Genomic DNA, 21,288 nt, shown 5'->3' on the forward strand with positions numbered 1-21,288 from the left:
TTATGGGTCATTTGCTGGGCTCTTTGCGTAATTAGAAGTAATTGTGCCCCGGTACAAGGGAATTAGCTAAGCTTTACTCTCCAAAGTAAGCCCCATGCTTCCGCTGGTCTTTGTGAGGCACTTTCACTCATCATACAACTGGCTTAGTGACATCAGTCAATTAGGGCCATTCATGGGATCTCAAGTGCCTTTTTGTTATTTGTTATTTGATGAGTGGACAAAAATGTGGAGTCTCTGTTCTTGAGAGTTAATTATATGTACTGGGTGGCTCTTATGCAAACATTCTGACTCTCTGATGACTTTATGACTCTAGATAGTACAGGGTGTCCGCGCGGTAGTAAAAGTAGTAAAAATAATCTACCAAAATTAAGGCCCTTGAAAGGTAGTAAAAGGTAACAAACGCAATTTGACTTGGTAGTAAATTTTTCATCACCACCTCAATATATGAGTTTCCATTTTTTGGCTTAATATTTGTGTCTCCATATATTTTAACTTCATCTAGCATAATAAAAAAATATATATACGGTGCTAACAGGACCTGACGGGCTCGACATTAACGCTTGTCCGGGACAAGTGGATTTTTTGAAGGGACAAGTAAAAGAGAATTTTACTTGCCCGACCGGACAAGTAGCCTAATTAAACGTCAATAACAAAACATTTATAAATAACTAGGGAATCACTAAAATGAGAGAATGATTCTGATTGTATTTATATTTATTGTAAGTTGCGATCGATAGTGGATGTATTAGGCTACTGACGGTAACAAGGTTGCGCTGTTGAGGCTCGCGCAGCCTCTCGAGGAGAAATCCAAACAAATGTAAACTCAGTTTAAACTCAGTTAACAACATAACGTTACTGCCAGTGCCAAAATTCAAAATGTGTTTTAATATTTTTAACATATGATACAGTTTAGCAACCTCACACGACGAGTGCTGTTTTCTTGAGTACCATCACGACTGAAAATGTGACATTGCTTTTGATACAACAGTTCAATAAACAGTTCAAATTAAGTTACTTACATTTTAGACACAATATTGACTGTTTTTGTTCTGTTTCAGCAGCAAAAATAGTTCCAAACAAAGATCACAGCAGAACCGTAACGCATCTCACAGCAACACTTAACCGTATTTCATTACTGAATGATTCAGCGTTTTGAACGAATTGGCTGAGTCAAAGATTCAATGTCCCATTCATAAACATGTCTCATTCTTGAATGAATCAGTTGTTTGAACGAATCGTTTGAATGAATGACTCAATGACTCGCTCATTAAGACGGTCGCCTGACGCCTCCTACTGGCGGTTTACTTTCATGTTTAAAAGTATAATTCTTTCCAACGTTTCTTATTTGTATATTCAAAAATATTTTAAACGATCTCATATTCATAACATTATTTAATGCAGTTGTACATTTTCAGTGTAAATGATTTAATTTGATCAGCCCTTCCTAGGGTAACAACAGCCCTATATTATCTTATTAGGCTATTCCAATTTAATCTATTGATAAAATTTAAAACTAAAGATGAAGCATACATTGAATAAAGTTTGGGGGGTGAGGGGGGTGGCCCTTCAAAGGTGCAGATATGACAATATGCAGATTTAAATATATCAGAGCTGATTTAACACAGATATATTTCTTCAGAATAAATTATATTTACAGCACACACACACCAAAAACATTCCGGACAAGCAACTTTTTTACTCGGACAAGTGAATGACAGATTTACTTGTCCAGAGGACAAGCACATGAAAAGGCTTAATGTCGAGCCCTGTGAGTCAGAGTTGATAGCAATGACAAAGTGCCAAGGTTATTATTCGCCTTATTAGGGCGAAGGGCTATGGTTAGGATAACTCAAGCGCTAGGGTTAAGATAAGGACAACTGAAACTCAACTCGACACTACAAAAAAAACATAATTGACAATGACAATAGGCCTACTTAATGATAACAATTAAACATTAGTGTACCTAATATGTATGATGGGTGTGACAGTGTCACACTTATACCTTATAGTAAGTAGTAAGTGGTGCTTTACATACCCCGCCCACCCCACCACACCCCCAAAAAAAGGGCTGCTGCTTGATGTCGTGATGGTAGTAAAAAATATTGTGGAGGTGGTAAAAAAGGTAGTAAAAGGTAGTAAATTCATCTCTATGATTCCTGCATATACCCTGTAGTAGGGATGCACCGAAATTTCAGGTGGTGAAAATGGCATTTTAGTTTTTTGGTCGAAAAAGAAAAACGTCTGAAAATATATGCTGCCCCTCCCCTCAGTGTTCAGCGCTCATGTTTCACTCTCTCTCTAGCCATCATCACAGTGAGACGCTCAGTTGCTCACAGCCCATGCAAATGTCGGCTCATTGGAAAAGTCTGCTCAAATAACGCGCAGACATAACATTTATATGTGTATACTTGTTTCTGTTTGCAATAGCCCTACTGTGCTGTAACATGGTGTGGTATAGACCTTATGTAGCTCCGCCCCTTTTCAGGGCTGCACTCGTTGTCTTTTGTCTTCCGGTCTGTATTTTCACAGCAATCTTGCGTATTTATGAATGAACGGCTCGTTTTAAAATCTTCCTGGTCGACTGACATTTGTTAAGACATCTGCTTTAAACATTACAGTCCTCATGATAACTTTCGTTAACTTTACATTAAGTAAATCCACTTCAAAAGCGAATTACTCCTGGACAGCAATCACAAGAGCGACCGCAAAAACGGAAGTTAAAAAACAATATTCTAAAGATGGCTACGCCGTTGTTTCTCTGGCGCTTAAGGTTTATAGCTGTGCTGGGCAACACTGTTAATGATGCTTCCCCCTTGTTCACTGATCCAATTTTTGTCCAATTTTAGCGTTACCTTCAATAAAAGTGTGATTTTATTTGATTGGCTTGTATTTTTTATTCAGTATCATTAAAATTATTTTATTTAATTTTAAAAAGTCTAATATTAAAAGCATCTTTGGTTTCGGTTTTTGGCCAAGTGCATCCAGTATTTTCGGTTTCGGCCCAACATTTTCATTAAGGTGCATCCCTACTACATAGACCAACGTGTGAGATAACATGCTTACTTGGTTGATTGCATGGAAGCACATGTCCCCCCTTGTTTCAAAATCTACTGAGAGCATGTAAAAGGATAATACATATTTTGTGTTTAGCACATGAAGGAGAGGGTGTGGGGAGTGGAGGAGAGAGAAGCATGAAGAGAGAAGTTAGCTAGAGGAGAGATGTCCTAGACACGACTAACATTATACTTATATTCTCTTGAATTTTGATATGGCCGACATACGACCAAAGAGACGACGTTCCGATGAACAAATAGCAAAGAAGAGGGAAAAAGGAGAAGAAACGCGCAAAGTCCCAAATTTACATCGGAAAAGCACGGAAGGGAGGGGGAGGGATGAGGAAGGAGGGAGGGTCGAGCTAGCCTCCGTTTTGTTTGAGAATACTTCGAATGTCAACGAGAAGTGACGTCACCCAACATCGCTTAGAGCAGGGGTTTTCAACCGGTGGTCCGCGACCCCCTGGTGGTCCGCGGCGGCATTGCATGTGGTCCGTGACATGCATTCCAGCCTACGTAATTTCACTATTAAATAATTAATTTTTCCAAACATTTCCAGAATATTTGCACATTGGTGTGAATACTAAATTTAATGAAAATATCTAAAATAATATAGAGGAGTTGAGATTCAAACTGACACAGGATAGGCTAGCTTTGCACCTATCAGGTCTATGCTTTGCTAACGTGTGTTTTGCGTCCCCAACGTCATATACAGGTACGTACACATTCATCTTGCGCGCGAAATAGACCAGCATCTCGGAGTTAAAGGGTTAGTTCACCCAAAAATGAAAATTCTGTCAGTAATTACTCACCCTCATGTTGTTCCAACCCCGTAAGACCTTCGTTCATCTTCGGAACACAAATTAAGATATTTTTGATTAAATCTGAGAGCTATCTCACTCCTCCATAGGCTTCTAAGGGACTGAAACTTGCTGGCCCAGAAAAGTTATTAAAGAGATCGTTAATATAGTCCAAGCGACTACAGTGGCTCAATCTTAAGTTTATAAAGCGACGAAAATACTTTTTGTGCGCAAAAAAACACAAAAATAACGACTTTATTCCACTATTCATTTCCTTCTCTCTGGGCCTCGAGTTATTTCACGTAGTGTTTTAACGCAGCGCGTCTGTGTTGCACGTCACCACGTAGGCTCACTATTGGCCAACGCTGGTCATGTGTGTCATGCGTGTGTTAGTCAGAATGGTGGTCCCTGGCACAGAACCAGTTGAAAACCCCTGGCTAAGAGCACCTTTAATTGGTCTCAATATTTTAAAGGTCACCTGTTGGTCTAGTGGTAACATAAGATTTTTGCTTTTTATGCAGCTGTACATCAAGTGCATGTATATCAGCAGCAAGAACACATTTGTCTGCATTCTGTTTAATGATTTCATGAAGACCAATAGCAAGCCAGCAAAAGCAATAGAGAATTGTAGTGTCCATCTGACAGAGCCGTCTGTGTGATCCATGACTGATAACAACCATAAGGACTGCTCAACAAAACTATAACATATTCCAGCATCATTAGAATATCCATTACCAACACGAAAACTCCTGCTCAAGTATACGTGATACATTACTGTTTTAAGCTGTGTCATATGGTGGTGTTTATAAATTGTCAGTGGTAAATGGTCCCTATGACAGAGTGGAAGGAGGATGGTTTGTGTGACATTGTGGGCTGATATTTGGCTACTTCCTGCCCACGATGTGGTTCATTGAACTTGATTTTGTTGTGGTTTCGTTGAACTTGGATGCTATGAATGAATGACTGAGAGGACCAAAGGGAGAGATCTAGATCAAGAGAGATTGCCTGACATTTAAACTTCTGAAATGCACTTGACAGCAGCTGTCAAACTCTTTAACAAATCACTGAAGCTTTTTTTTCAAACCTTAACCCTGATACCTCCTTTGCCCTGTATAAAGTTGTCTGTATAAGAATAAGAAAATAATTTTAAACTGATGATTGGTTGAAAATATGGCTCCGTAATATCCTACTAAGTATTAGGAGAAGATGAGGGAACATAACAATGTTCATTTACTTTTAAATTGTAACATATTTAGATATAAGTGTAGAATAAGTTTAGGATGATGATGCATTTGCCAGTGTTTTATAAAGGGAAATCCTTTATAAGGATAAATACCCTACCCTACCATAGGGTACTATTGCATTTCGAGTATTGGATTTTTCCATCTTCTGCTTTTAGATCTTCAATCTACACAGTTATTCAGTATTCTGAGTTCAAATCTCTCTGAACATTTGTGTGTTTTAATTGATTAGTCTGTTCTGGTTCTGCCTTCACAGTGTCTGGTTTTTGAAGACGCTCCAAATGGAGTAAAGGCGGGTCTGGCAGCTGGAATGCAGGTGGTGATGATCCCAGATGATAACCTGGACCGCAGCCTCACCCAGGAGGCCACCTTGCTGCTCAGAAGCATGGAAGAGTTCAGACCAGAACTCTTTGGTCTTCCAGCCTACCCATAAGGACAGTAATCACTGCAGTGATTTAAATTCCACTACATCCTGTCAATATTTTTTTTTATTTTTTTTTAAATGGAATCAGGCTGCAGTGTAGCCTCTACAATCAAAACCAGGAGAAACTAATCTCTGCCATTATTTCTGTCAGTCATGTATTTGCTGTTCAGGGACAAAACAGAATGCTGATTGTTTTGTGTTTTTGTTGTTGTTGTTGTTTAAGCCAATCTTATTCCTTTGACCACTTGAATGACACAGAGGCAAATTTTGGTTATGCTGCTCAATTAGCCTCTGTTGAACCATTAAGGCCATATTGACATTTTGCATTTCAACCAATTACAAGGTGTCATTTTTCTTTCTTTCTTTCTTTCTTTCTTTCTTTCTTTCTTTCTTTCTTTCTTTCTTTCTTTCTTTCTTTCTTTCTTTCTTTCTTTTTCTAATTCAAATGCAGTTGGTACTGTTTCGAGTGTCTCTGTGTATAAATCTCAAATTCGATGCAAGCTCACAACTTTCCTGTCATGGTTTAAATTTACTGTAAGTGACGGTTTAACAATCCCACTCGACCAGTCGTGTTTTCTATTAGCGTTACCTTTCCTCCTTGCAAAGGTCTATTAAAATACCAAAGAGATTTTTTGAGTTTGAACCATGTGGCGTAATCCAATAAAGGGGATGCGAGACCGCAGTCGTCTTTCATCTTTCTTCCAATGTCCGCCCTCACAGAGCTGGAGTTAGCATGTTCACTCACTTTACTTCAGCGCTGTCCAACATCAAGCCTGTCTTCTTTCAGCCTTCCCCTCTGGTAAGAGGAAAAGGGGTTTTGCCAGCCTCCACATATGCCATGTCCTTTCATCCGTAAAGATGGGTTAATCTGGAAAGCTTTTCCTTCTTTAGGTCTTTTACATGTCATTTCACACCTGAAGGATCTAGGGCTCAGGGTGTGAGCGTCTGGGGCATTTGTTAGTCTACGTACTACTGCACCAGTGTTAAAAACAATTTTTTTTTTTTTTTTTTTTGTTGTTGTTAAAGAGCAATATTTTCTCAGGCGAAATTGATTTTCATGGGCATTTTTACCTCTATAAAAGTAAAGGCTATAAAGTTTTTTTTTGTTTGTTTGTTGTTGTTTACATATAAAACATAACACATTATATAGAATACAAATAAAAGTATTTCCCATTTGTCAAATTCTTCAGTTGAATGCAAAAATAAAACCTGTCATCCATTTGTTCAATATTTCAACTGAAATTTAAATAGATTATCAATCAAAACAATAAACACTACCAGAATGCATTTTAAATAATTTCCTGTTACCTGTGTGAGATTATACAGGTCTCTACTCTTCAAACAGATAATTAAAAAGGCCTAAAACCGAATATCACTAAATATACCAAATGTTAGTAGGCAGATAATATATGGGACACTTTTGCCCCCTAATTTCTGACCCTGGTACACACACATTTTTGTGTGTGTATTGGAAACACTTTTGTTTGCAGTGCATTCATTTAAATGCGTTGCCATGGAGAATATTTGTATGGTGTTTCAATAATTCCATTATGTTGCTGATTGTTTGATTGATTGGATGAGATTTGAAGCAGGCCTTGTAGTGCCAATTGTGAGCACACTGTGTGTGGATACGTGTCTGTCTAATACAGACTGTGCACCTCCATTGTAATGAAGCATACAGTACTTGAATGAAGCTCACGTTGTGCATTTTTTTTTTCTCTATGTTTTGTAAAGGTCTAGCTGAACAAATTAAACGACTTGTTTTCATTGATCCCTTGAGATTTCAATAGCATATGACTCCTGCACAATGGAGTATGACATGCAACTAATAAATCTGAGCTAAAAGAAGAAATGAACATATACTGTAGCATTTTCTTTCTCAGTTATTGCATTTATTATTTTAATGAGACCATCTTAAAAACACATTTTAAAGTATTAAAATGGGCTTTTCTAAATTTAAGGCTTTAAATTATTACTTTTGATTAAATATTACAATACAGTCCATTTGACCAATTAATTCAAAATCACTGTGTCAGTAAGTGTGCACAAATGCCCCTGCTTGGCATTTTACGTTGGTAAATATGACCGTTTAATGATATATTTGTAGACATATATCAACAAGATTAAATGCTATTCTTAAAGGGATAGTTCACTCAAAAATGAAAATTGTGTCATCACTTACTCAACCTCGTGTTGTTCTAAACCTGTATGGGTTTCTCTGTTCTGTTGAACACAATAGAAGATATTTTGAAGAATGTCGGTAACCAAACAGTTGCTGGACCCCATTGACTTCCATAGTATATTTTTTTCCCACTATGGAAGTCAGTGGGGTCCAGCAACTGTTTGGTTACCGACATTCTTCAAAATATCTTCTATTGTGTTCAACAGAACAGAGAAACCCATACAGGTTTAGAACAACACGAGGTTGAGTAAGTGATGACACAATTTTCATTTTTGAGTGACCTATCCCTTTAAATAAATCATTTATTAAAAAATAAACAATTTCAACTCGATTGTTACTGTATTTTGATCCAAATTATGGATACAATTCATTTGGGCAAAAGCAAATTATCTTCAGAAGACAAATCAGTATTTTATTTAAATTTTTCACTTTATGTTCCAGCCCTTTACTATTCATACAGTTCAGTTGATCACCGGCCTCATTTATAAAATGTTGCGTAGAAATCATCTTACATGTCTCAAATGTGAGACATGTAGGAAGGTTTACGTCCTACATTTGTCAAATGTGCGTACATGTGAGTTAACGCATGTGCGCGGTCAAAAAACTCTAAATTTATAAATCGCAAATGATTTTGATATTGTATGCAGCTGAGTGGTTTCAGATCTCCGCCTTGTAAACGGCGCCTAATTAATGTAATTAACATATATAAAGAGTGCCAGTCAACTTACAAATAATTTACTTTATAATGGCGAGTGGCAAGAATTGCTTAGATTTCCAAATTCCTGCAGTACTCCGACTCTCTGCCACAAGGAAAAGTGCACAAGTCTGCTTAGACCCTGACATGGCCATAATCACTTTTCCACTGTTTGTATAAATATGAACATTGGCGTAGATTTTAGCTACACACACTCTTAAGCTCAAATCTGTGCGTACACACATTTTATAAATGAAGGCCCCACATTACAGTGCTTGAAGCTGTTTCCCTCACAATAATTTTTTCTTTCTTATTATTTCTTACTTTGCAAATGTAAGATTGATCTTAAATTCTCATTTAATTTGCATTAAAATGTCCTAAAAATTATGTCTTCCCTTAAACATTCATGATATACCTTGCGTTCAACTGTGATTAGAAAAAAAAAAAGCACTGCAAATGCATAAACACTGCAACAACCTGCATATGCAGTGTTTCTTCATGTGCAGTTACTGGACCTTGCAGGCTTTAAAATGCCGGCCTCATTTATCAAATGTTGCGTAGAAACTGTCTTACATGGGAATACTTACATTTACATCTACATTTATTCATTTAGCAGGTGCTTTTATTTGAAAAGACATCATGAGAAACATTGCAAGCGACAAACATACATTTATGCAAGTGTCTTGTGCAAGTGTTTTGGTATCTCAGATTAAATTGTTTATATGAAAACCACATGACTCTATATGATGGCAGTGCTGAACCAATTCATGGGTTTCATCAGGTCCCTTTCCACAGGTGTATAAAATCAAGCACCTAGATTATGAATGCAGACTGCATTGTGCTTGATTAATACACCTGTGGAAAGGGACCTGATGAAACCCATGAATACAAACCAGGACGGAAGCACCTGGGACTGAAAAAGCACTCGGGAGTGCCCTCCCCAATGCATAGACCTTGTGTGGAATGATTCCCATGTAATTTTGCATAATATAAGAACATACTTTAAATTATAGGCTAGTGTTTTTCCTATGGTCAAACCGTTTGTATTTGTATTTATTAACAGGCCCCTCACACTCCTCACAAAACTTCATCATTTAATTGACCTACAAAGTCAGTGCTTCGAGGAGTTCATTTTATGTCTGACTGGAACTTGAAATGAAAACCCCCCAAAAAATCAAAATATTCACATTACGTAATAACATAAATCCATAGTGCCACTGTGCACTGGTGTAGAAGCTGTTGCATTTGTCTATGCACAGCATAGCAGACGGAGAGGGGGAGATGCCTTAAGCTGGCCATCGGCCATATCCTCAGTTTATGTAAAAATGAGCCACATCTGCCTGACCGGAGCACTGGAAAATCCATCCTGGGAATACTTTGATTGGTCAGGAATATGGCTGTCACCTGACCGCCTGTAGGCAGAGTATAATATTCAGGTCTGTAGGGAGGTCAGTCTGCATTATTTGAGACTGGTTTAAATGGCCAGGGAAACAAGGGGTCAAAGCAAAATGACAGAGTTGGAGAGAGAGAGAGACAGAAAATACATGATTAGTAAAGATATGGAAAAGGAAAGCTGAAAGAGAAGATGGCAAAAGCAAAATGATAAGGAAAGGAAGGAGGGAATGGAGCTGGAAAGAGGGAATGGAGCTGGAAAGAATGCTGGAGAGGTGACAGTGATATATAGGAAAAAGAGCAGGGAGCAGAAACCAGGAGAGATGGCTCTTTTCACACGTTCTCTTCATCTATTCACTGCAATGCCAGCGGGGCAGAGTGCATGGCTACATTCATCCTCAATGTCAGTCTTTGTCAGGATTTTATCAACACTCAGGGAACCGGCTCTTACGTAGACCAGCAGAACATGCTCTTCCAAGAGATTCTTGGTATAGATGACCTCATAGCAAACATAAAAGCCTTTTGTATCCTCTTAGAGACTGTCAAGCCCTATTGGACAATAAACTTTACAATAAATAAAACGGATAAGACTGACAGTCCTTGATGATCTGTTACTGCCATTCAGAAATTACACTATGGCCCAGTTTCACAGGCAGGGCTTAGATTAAGCCAGGATTAGTGCATAGCTCAATTGGGGCATTTAAGTAGCTTTTATAAATGTGCCTTAGAAAGAAAAAAAGAATAATAATCCTCAGACAAAACAATGGCACTGACATATTTTAAGGCATGTCAGTGCAAGTTGCTTTCAATTAAAACAGCTCAAACATGCATTTTAGTCTGGGATAGCTTAAACTTTGTCTGTGAAACCAGGGGTATATGTTCTACTATGAAATAAATCTATAGGGGCTATTGAGATTTAAAGGCCTCTCAGTGTACTACATTAATTGAAATGTATTTCATATGTGTGACCCTGGATCACAAAACCAGTCTTAAGTAGCACGGGTATATTTGTGGCAATAGCCAACAAAACATTGTATGGGTAAAAATTATCGATTTTTCTTTTATGCCAAAAATCATAAGGATATTAAGTAAAGATCATGATCCATGAAGATATTTAGTAAATTTCCCACCTTAAATATATAAAAAAAATATTTTTGTGAGTGGATGCAGCACAATCGCCTATAGAAATGGACAACTTTAAAGGCGATTTTCTCAATATTTAGATTTTTCTGCACCCTCAGTTTCCAGATTTTAAAATAGTTGTATCTACGCCAAATATTGTCATATCCTAACAAACCTAATATCAATGGAAATATTATGTATTCAGCTTTCAGATGATGTATAAATCTCAATTTAAAAAAAAATACACATAAGACTGATTTTGTGGTCCAGGGTCACATGTGATGTTTCTCATTTAGCATGGGGGTTAATTATAGTTATATGAACTCCATGCTAAGTATCCAAAAATAGTGTTATTATGCCAGTATATGACTTGAAGAAAATAGTCAGTTTAGAAAATTATACATATAAGGAAATTGAATTTAAAATTATCAAATTTTAATATATCAACAAAAATAGTGTATGATAAATACTAATGGTATAACACAATATGTATCTTATTTTAATATATTATAATAATAATTACATTTTGTTTTGTTTTGAAACAGAGAACATGTTCAAATGTTTGTTTCCAGGTTTAAATTAGACTTCGAATCCAAGATTTTCAATGTGGTCTCCAACCCACTTCGAATAATCATCCAGAACGAATGATGACATATACTTACACAAGCCTCCTATCTCTCATAAACAGACTTGTATATGAAATATTGCAAGCAAAAACTTGAGATCACCAAGATCAGATTGCAACAATTCTCAACTGATCATATATTTTGTCCCACAACATTGTGTCACAAAGCATCATGCAATATGGAAGGAAAGAAAATGCTCACAGACTTTGGATGATTTGCCTTTACTTAAAAAAAAAAAAAAAAAAAAAAAATATTGCTTTGCAATTTTTCTGGAAGTGAAAAGCAACCAGAGAAATCAGACATGAGGTTGCAGCATCCTTTATTCATACAGGCTTGATGAGAGAATGAATTCTATTATAAATTCTATTACAACTGCAGGTGGTGAAGCAGAAATGATGGGGAAGAGATAAAAAAGACACATTTAGATATGCAGGAAGATTTCAGCAACAATCCTGCTGCCTAAGATTGAACTATTGTTTCTAGCGAATTAGTTATTTCTCCTACGAGGAGAAAGCAGAATCTCTATAAAGGTTAAAATCAGTATTTTATGAAGTTATTTTTGCTTATTGAGAGCTGAATAATACAATCTTAAGTTAGTTTTACACAAAAAAGGGTGATCACTGTTATTTGATATTTAGAGGTGTTGCTGTTTCTTTAGCATCACATTGCTTGTAGGCATGTGTCACAACACAAGTTTGATGCCATTTAATGTCCTTGAGGTTTGTGCTTCTAAAACTATTAAGTATAGGCTTATAGAATTTGCCATATGAATGAGAAACATGTATGTGGTTGGTATAAGCAGTTACTTACTCTCCATTTCTTTCGCACACAGTTTTTCTGTCTCTGTCTCTCTTCCACTACACGACATAAAACCTAAATAACTTTCTCTCCATCACCAGAAAGCCTGTCTAAGAGATGACACTTTTTCTTGCTCAGCCAGCAAAAGAGCTGGTGGTGCTCTTAAAAATACAGATGTATATTTGGGTCTGCAAGCCTGCCTTCCTTTCTCTTACTGTACATGTGAGCAGGTCAGAACTGCTCTGCTGGTTTGTGCTTCATATTAATCACTTCTTGTTGATAGTTGTTTGATAACGTAGTCAAGCCAAAGGCTACTCATATAAATTATCATTATGTGTCCGACATTGCAGAAAGCGATAAAACACATCACCATTGGGATACATTGACTTGTAGACGACCCTGTATAAATCGATCTTCCTTTTCTTCTGAATCAGTTCCTGGTTCAAACATGTATGGCTGAATTAAATAAATATTTCTATTTGCCATCATGTAGCATTTACTACAGTTAAGTAAGTGGATCAGGTAGTCCCGGGCTGGTGTGTTTGAGTGAAGGCGGGGCTAATTTGCATATTCATGGTACATGTATTAAATGAAGCAAGACTGCATTTACATTTAAGCTATTTTAAGGCATGAAGAAGTTATTCACAGGAAAGAAAGAAAAAAAAAAACACCAATGTATTTAAACTTTTAAATATGTCATTCTGCAGGGGGCTTTAATTGTATAAAGAAAAACTTTTTTTTATATATGACAAAATGATTTCACATAGTTCATATAATGCATTATTTTACTACAATTTATTCATTTAATCAAGACTTATCTTTAAATTAACCAATTCACTTCAACATTCCTCTAGAAACATATATGCTTATCCTATTACTTTTAATATATAAATATATTATGATCAATATGATTTTTTATGTAAACTCTTATGCTTACCAAGGCTGCATTTTTTTTATAAAAATACAGTAAAAACAGTAGTATTGTAAAATATTATTACACATTTTAAACACTGTTTTCCGTTTTTATTTTATTTTATTCCTGTGATGCAAAGCTGAATTTTCAGCATCATTACAGTCTTAAAGCTACACTGTGTAATTTTTTTAAGTTGATTCTCAGCAAAAAACACTTTGTTCTTTCAAAATATGTGCTCATTCATGTGTACTACATTACTTCCATCAACTAATGAAGTATTCTTGTAAGATTAGAATCTGCCATTCAGAATACATACGAGTGAGTCGCTCGAATGGCAGCAGCCATGTTGTGCCTCCATCTTGAAAATACATTAGCCAAAGAGGGACATACCTGGAAATTCAAGCTTCGCCTTTCGGGCTTTTACACTAAGTGGCACCGTGACGAATGTGAGGGGGAGATTACTTGCGACTGCCGGCAGATTTGAAATTCTGTTGAAGATGGAGGATCACGCCTATTCTCGAGGACATGTAACAGAGTCGCCAAGGAAGCAAAAGAGAGAATTCAAATGACAACGCGACAGGCAAATCAACAAGACCAAAGTCAATATTGGAGTGGCTTTTCCAAGATGGAAAGAGGATTTTTAAAGGGATGCCAAAGTTGCCTGCTTTCTTCTCGACAGGTTATTCAGCCTATTTGTGTAAATCCGAAGTTTTATAGTTGCTTGGCTAACTATAGCATGGTTGTGCATAATGCTAGAACGACGTCTAGGATACTTTTCCTCGCGTCAGTGATGAAAAAGGATTGTTTACCTTGTAACATAAATCTGTGTGCTGTGACAGATCACAGGCGATTAATAGTTTTACTGGCGCCATTTGTAGGCTATATCAAAGGGCACTGTAAATTTTAGTTATTTTTCATTGCTTTTACTTTGTAACACTCATGGACGAAGTCGAACTGGAAGCCATGTTAATCTTGGAATAATACGGCCACTGTATGAGTTAAAACGCCCTCAGAATGGGAGGGACAAGAAAGTAATATCCAGTTGGAAGTCATATACAATTTCACCGCTAGATGGGAGAAAATCTTACACAGTGTAGCTTTAAGTGTCACATGATCCTTCAGAAATCATTCTGATATGCTCATTTGATGCTCAAGATTCATTTAAAATATCTTCAGTTGAAAACAGTTGTGCTGCCTATGTGTGTGTGTATATATATACAGCGGGGGAAATAAGTATTGAACACGTCATCATTTTTCTCAGTAAATATATTTCCAAAGGTGCTATTGACATGAAATTTTCACCAGATGTTGGTAACAACCCAAATAAGCCATACATACAAAGAAACAAACAAACATAAGTTCTGAAATTAAGTTATGTGTAATAATGTGAAATGACACAGGGAAAAAGTATTGAACACATGAAGAAAGGGAGGTGCAAGAAGGCATGGAAAGCCAAGACAACTGCTGAAAACTTACAGTAATTAAAAAGCAATCCAGCCCCCTGTCAGTGGAAATTAATAACAGCTGGTTCAGTCCCAAATGATGGCCTACAAAAAGGTCTCATTGCCAAGGTGTCACACAAGACTCATCTCATGATGGGTAAAAGCAAAGAGCTGTCTTAAGACCTTCGCAACTTAATTGTTGCAAAACATAATGATGGCATTGGTTATAGGCGCCATTCTAAGCTTCTGAATGGTCCAGTGAGCACTTTTGGGGCCATAATACGGAAGTGGAAAGACAATCATTTCACCATAAATTTGCCTCGACCAGTGCTCCTCGCAAGATTTCTGATAGAGGAGTGAAAAGAATAATCAGAAGAGTTGTCCAAGAGCCAAGGATCACTTGTGGAGAGCTTCAAAAAGACCTGCAGATAGCAGGTACTGTTGTCTCAAAGAAAACAGTAAGTAATGCACTCCACCGCCATGGCCTGTATGCACGCTCACCACGCAAGACTCCATTACTGAAAAAAAAGCATGTTGAAGCTCATTTAAAGTTTTCTGCACAACATTTGGAAAAGCCAGTGAAATACTGGGAGAATATAGTGTGGTCACATGAGAGCAAAATTGAACTGTTTGGATGCCATAATACACACCATATTTGGAGGAGAAATGGCAGTGCACATTACCCTAAAAACACCATACAACTTGCTGTTGGCTCTTGGACAACTTGTTCTTTTCACTGCTCTATCAGAAATCTTGCGAGGAGCACTGGTCGAGGCAAATTTATGGTGAAATTATTGTCTTTCCACTTCCGTATTATGGCCCCAAAAGTGCTCACTGGACCATTCAGAAGCTTAGAATGGCGCCTATAACCAATGCCATCATTATGTTTTGCAACAATTAAGTTGCGAAGGTCTTAAGACAGCTCTTTGCTTTTACCCATCATGAGATGAGTCTTGTGTGACACCTTGGCAATGAGACCTTTTTGTAGGCCATCATTTGGGACTGAACCAGCTGTTATTAATTTCCACTGACAGGGGGCTGGATTGCTTTTTAATTACTGTACGTTTTCAGCAGTTGTCTTTGCTTTCCATGCCTTTTTGCGCCTCCCTTTCTTCATGTGTTCAATACTTTTTCCCTGTGTCATTTCACATTATTACACATAACTTAATTTCTGAACTTATTTTTGTTTGTTTCTTTGTATGTATGGCTTACTTGGGTTGTTACCAACATCTGGTGAAAATTTCATGTCAATAGCACCTTTGGAAATATATTTACTGAGAAAAATGATGACGTGTTCAATACTTATTTCCCCCACTGTATATATATATATATATATATATATATATATATATATATATATATATATATATATATATTATAAACGGATTAGATCTTTTTTTCAGGATTCTTTGATGAATAGAAAGTTTGAAAGAACAGCATTTATTTGAAACAGAAAACATTATGAAAGTCTTTACTCTCATTTTTAGTAAATTTAATGCACCCTTGCTGAACAAAATTATTCTTTTCTTTTTTTTTTTTAAATCTACTAACACCAAACTTTTGAACAGTAGTGTACATTTGTCCTTTCTCAGCACATTTGCACAATATTTGGACAATATTTATATTAAATTTGACTTAAAAAATATTTTATTCAACAAAAACATCTGAAGGAATTGAATAATTTCTGAAGAAAAAAACAAAACATATAATAATAAGTACACCCTTAGACTTAGCTGGAATTGACCCTTTGGCAGAAATAACTTCTTGTAGGCATTTCTTATAATTGTCACAGTCTCAGTAAGAGAAATGTTTGCCCATTCCTCCATATTTTAAATTTCTTTTTTTTCCCAGCAGTGTTCATTCTCCAGTAAAATGATGCCCAATTAGTTCAGTATTTTCCCTTGTGACTATTCAAACATGATCCCTTCCTCTCCATCCACGTTTGTTCTCCTCGTCCCGCTGCCTCCTGGCTCAGGAGGGGGTAGGGGTGGGTCGATGGCTTTGTTGCTGTTGGGTCTTGTTGCCTGCTGAGATATCAATAGATTGTCGACCATGAGAGTGTTGTTGAACAGGGTTGGCAAACTGTCTAGGCTTTTAAAACAATGGTCCTTCTTGCTGACAGCCATTTTACAAGTTTGTGTGTGCATGTTTTTCTATCCCTCTGTGTGTGTGTGTGTGTGTGTGTGTGTGTGGTGTGTGTGCAACCTGCTGTTATCAAACGGATATTGAGCTGAGCCTATTCATGTGATTCTCTTATTTATACTTTTCAGCTAATAGCACTGATAAAGCACATTGGTATCTTGGATTGGAATCAATTTTCTTTTTCTGTCATCAAAGCCACGGTACACATTGTGTTTCTCAAAGGGAATATCTTGATGAAGGGGATTTGATTTTCATGCAGAAAATGTTATTTGAAAATCCTTGTCTTAAAGACACTTAAAAATTATGATTGTGTATATGTGAGCAAGGGTGATGTCAAGGCTAATCAGTGGGGGTGTTTACAACGGGGTGTGTTATGAATGTATATCAGCACTCATGCTTGAGAAATGAATTTAAACTAGCCTGTTAATCAATGTCATGAAAAAGAGAGCAGGAAACGGATGTGGTGGAACCGATGATGGACGAACACACAGACACGCACACCTGCACACAGTCAAATAATTAATTGATGCCATTCAGGGTTCAAAAGCATACCGTTTTTAGCTTTCACACTAAGTTATTGTACCAGCAAACATTATGTATAGCCTGATTAAAGTTTATTTCAGACAACAATTTAAGGGAGAATTTGTTTTAGAGAGCTTTTCTGTCAATCACACATATGCACACAGACATCAACAACGCATAATGCTAAACTGATTCAGAATTTCTGGAAACATTTGCATCTCTGTTTACAAATATTTCACACATGGCCAATCAAGACCAATGCTACAATTACACCCCATTTGGATGAGGTGTTGGCCATGTGAATGCTTTGAATCGACTGGAATAAATGAGTAAAAGGTTAAAACTGACAATTTCTCCTCACTAAAGGCCCTTTCACACCGGATGCGTAACGAAAAAGCGAAACGAAAAAGCGAATAGTTCGCATCAAAACCATTCACATCAGCCGCGACGCGAATTTGCGACGTCTGTGACGTTCAGAGAGCTTCAACATTCCCAAACTTTCGCGCGAATCGCGCCGACAGCTGAGAAAACATGGACACTTCAGGGTCATTCCTGGGATTCGGTAATATTTCAACTTGGACTTTTTTCATTTTTGAACTACACATGATTACATTTCTAAATACCCCACATTATTAGGCACATATCAAACCTTCAAAAAATCATATTTTCCCATCTCAGGCATTAAAGACTTCTTATTATTTTCATTTTTTTTCAGATTTGTACACCTTTTATTCTCAACCCCGTAACGGACAAAATTGAATTAGTTTAAACAGGATTTTACACAAAACTTGTTATAAAACAAACATCTACATACTGCTCATGTGTCCCTCGTACCAATTCAATGACTTCAAATGTAACATTTATGATAATTTTCACATTTGTATGTGATGGAAGTTACAAATATCCAAATTGTCTGTCCGTGGTCTCTTTATTTTAGTAAGAACATTTTTAATTTAGATGTTTCACTAAAACCACAATTTTACTGTGTTAGCCCTTAACATGTCGGGTGGTAATCAGCAAGAAATGCTTTAATTTTTAATTGTCTTCCTTATTTTATTTTCCAAAAATATTAATGTGACAGGGTTGAGAATACTGTGATGGGGTTGAATACTGTAACAGGGTTGAAAGGACACATTGGCCTACTTTTAATTTGTATTTGTTTAATACGGAAATCCCTCTTTGAGACTCAAACAAAACACTATTTTATTTTAGGCAACCATGTAATAAAGACATAGTCATATTTCGTTTTTTTCGTTTTTACTTTATTATCTGAACTGCAGTGAGAATTTAAACAAAGAAAACTACTGCAGACAGTACGGTCGTTAGTAACTTTCAAATATTTTTGGAAACAAAAAACAAAAATAGATTACCAAACAGAACCTTTTATCAAATGGGCACAATAGGTAAATTCACTAGTGTCTAAAACATTCCTCTGTGCTGGAACATAAAACAAAACTGCAGCAGATAAAAGTTCATAATAACATAAGTAACAATCAGTGGGTCATTTACAAAAGAAAATGCCATGTTAACACAAAAAACTCAACATAAGCAGGACTCTTGCACGCACTCAACAATTCCAACATTTTAAAATAGTTACTTTATGAACATTTGCATAAAATACCTGAACAAATGTAAAGAAAAAAAGGGTCTAATCCATATTTATTCATAGAGGCACCACAGTGTGTGTGTGTGTGTGTGTGTGTGTGTGTGTGTGTGTGTGTGTGTGTGTGTGTGTGTGTGTGTGTGTGTGTGTGTGTGTGTGTGTGTGTGTCTGTCTGTGTGTGTGTCTGTGTCTGTCTGTGTGTCTGTGTCTGTGTCTGTCTCTGTGTCTGTGTCTTTGTCTCTGTGTCTGTGTCTCTGTGTCTGTCTCTGTGTCTGTGTGTGTGTCTCTGTGTCTCTGTCTCTGTGTCTTTGTCTCTGTGTCTGTGTGTGTCTGTGTCTCTGTGTCTGTCTCTGTGTATGTGTCTCTGTGTCTGTGTGTCTCTGTGTCTGTGTGTCTGTGTGTCTCTGTGTCTGTGTCTGTGTCTCTGTGTCTGTGTGTCTCTGTGTCTGTGTCTGTGTCTCTGTGTCTGTGTGTCTGTGTGTCTGTGTCTCTGTGTCTGTGTCTGTGTGTCTCTGTGTCTGTGTCTCTGTGTCTGTGGGTCTGTCTCTGTGTCTGTGTCTGTGTCTGTGTCTCTGTGTCTCTGTCTCTTTGTCTCTGTGTCTGTGTGTGTCTGTGTCTCTGTGTCTGTCTCTGTGTGTGTGTCTCTGTGTCTCTGTCTCTGTCTCTGTGTCTGTGTGTGTCTGTGTGTCTGTGGGTCTGTGTCTCTGTGTCTGTGTCTCTGTGTCTGTGTCTCTGTGTCTCTGTGTCTGTCTCTGTGTCTGTGTGTCTCTGTGTCTGTGTGTCTGTGTCTCTGTGTCTGTGTGTCTGTCTCTGTGTCTGTGTCTCTGTGTCTGTGTCTCTGTGTCTGTGTGTCTGTGTCTCTGTGTCTGTGTCTCTGTGTCTCTGTGTCTGTGTCTCTGTGTCTCTGTGTCTTTGTCTCTGTGTCTGTGTCTCTGTGTCTGTCTCTGTGTCTGTGTGTGTGTCTCTGTGTCTCTGTCTCTGTGTCTGTCTCTGTGTGTGTGTCTCTGTGTCTCTGTCTCTGTGTCTTTGTCTCTGTGTCTGTGTGTGTCTGTGTGTCTGTGGGTCTGTGTCTCTGTGTCTGTGTCTCTGTGTCTGTGTCTCTGTGTCTGTGTCTCTGTGTCTCTGTGTCTCTGTGTCTGTCTCTGTGTCTGTGTGTCTCTGTGTCTGTGTGTCTGTGTCTGTGTGTCTGTGTCTCTGTGTCTGTGTGTCTCTGTGTCTGTGTCTCTGTGTCTCTGTGTCTGTGGGTCTGTGTCTCTGTGTCTTTGTCTCTGTGTCTGTGTGTGTGTCTCTGTCTCTGTGTCTTTGTCTCTGTGTCTGTGTGTGTCTGTGTGTCTGTGGGTCTGTGTCTCTGTGTCTGTGTCTGTGTCTGTGTGTCTGTGTCTCTGTGTCTGTGTCTCTGTGTCTGTGTGTCTCTGTGTCTGTGTGTCTGTGTCTCTGTGTCTGTGTGTCTGTGTGTCTGTGTCTGTGTCTCTGTGTCTGTGTCTGTGTCTCTTTGTCTGTGTGTCTGTGTCTCTGTGTCTGTGTGTCTGTGTCTCTTTGTCTGTGTGTCTGTGTCTGTGTGTCTGTGTCTGTGTCTCTGTCTCTGTGTCTGTGTCTGTGTCTGTGTCTGTGTCTCTGTGTCTCTGTGTCTGTGTCTCTGTGTCTGTGTCTCTGTGTCTGTGTCTGTGTCTCTGTGTCTGTGTCTGTGTGTCTGTGTATGTGTATGTGTGTCTGTGTCTCTGTGTCTGTGTCTCTGTGTCTTTGTCTCTGTGTATGTGTCTCTGTGTCTGTGTGTCTGTGTCTCTGTGTCTGTGTTTCTGTGTGTGTCTGTGTCTGTGTCTCTGTGTCTGTGTGTGTCTGTGTGTCTGTGTCTCTGTGTCTGTGTCTCTGTGTCTGTGTTTCTGTCTGTGTCTCTGTGTCTGTGTCTGTGTGTGTCTGTGTTTCTGTGTCTGTGTGTCTCTGTGTCTGTGTGTCTGTGTCTCTGTGTCTGTGTGTCTGTGTGTCTGTCTCTGTGTCTGTGTCTCTTTGTCTGTGTGTCTGTGTCTCTGTGTCTGTGTCTCTTTGTCTGTGTGTCTGTGTCTCTGTGTCTGTGTGTCTGTGTCTGTGTCTGTGTCTGTGTGTCTGTGTCTGTGTCTGTGTCTCTGTGTCTCTGTGTCTGTGTCTCTGTGTCTGTGTCTGTGTGTCTGTGTATGTGTGTCTGTGTCTCTGTGTCTGTGTCTCTGTGTCTTTGTCTCTGTGTATGTGTCTGTGTGTCTGTGTCTCTGTGTCTGTGTTTCTGTGTGTGTCTGTGTCTGTGTCTGTGTGTCTGTGTCTCTGTGTCTGTGTGTGTCTGTGTGTCTGTGTCTCTGTGTCTGT

The 21,288-nt window shown here is 38.0% G+C and overlaps 1 protein-coding gene and 1 long non-coding RNA gene across 2 annotated transcripts in view; one reads left to right on the forward strand and one right to left on the reverse strand.

The window, feature by feature from the left end:
* Positions 1 to 5,575, forward strand: part of pudp (pseudouridine 5'-phosphatase) — a 33,835-nt gene extending 28,260 nt beyond the window's left edge. Inside the window, exon 4 of the mRNA XM_082164063.1 lies at positions 5,351 to 5,575. Within this exon, the coding sequence (XP_082020189.1) occupies positions 5,351 to 5,527 (177 nt within the window). The 3' untranslated portion in view covers positions 5,528 to 5,575. The remainder of the gene's footprint in view (positions 1 to 5,350) is intronic.
* Positions 5,576 to 7,016: 1,441 nt separating this feature from the next.
* Positions 7,017 to 10,745, reverse strand: LOC309494659. Its single transcript, XR_014204433.1, has 2 exons — positions 9,502 to 10,745; positions 7,017 to 9,408 (listed from the first exon to the last, which is right to left on the reverse strand). It is a non-coding gene; the product is annotated as an uncharacterized lncRNA (long non-coding RNA).
* Between the last annotated feature and the right edge of the window lie 10,543 nt (positions 10,746 to 21,288).

The sequence above is a fragment of the Leuciscus leuciscus genome, assembly GCF_965113295.1.
Source record: "Leuciscus leuciscus genome assembly, chromosome: 3".
Lineage (NCBI taxonomy): Eukaryota > Metazoa > Chordata > Actinopteri > Cypriniformes > Leuciscidae > Leuciscus > Leuciscus leuciscus.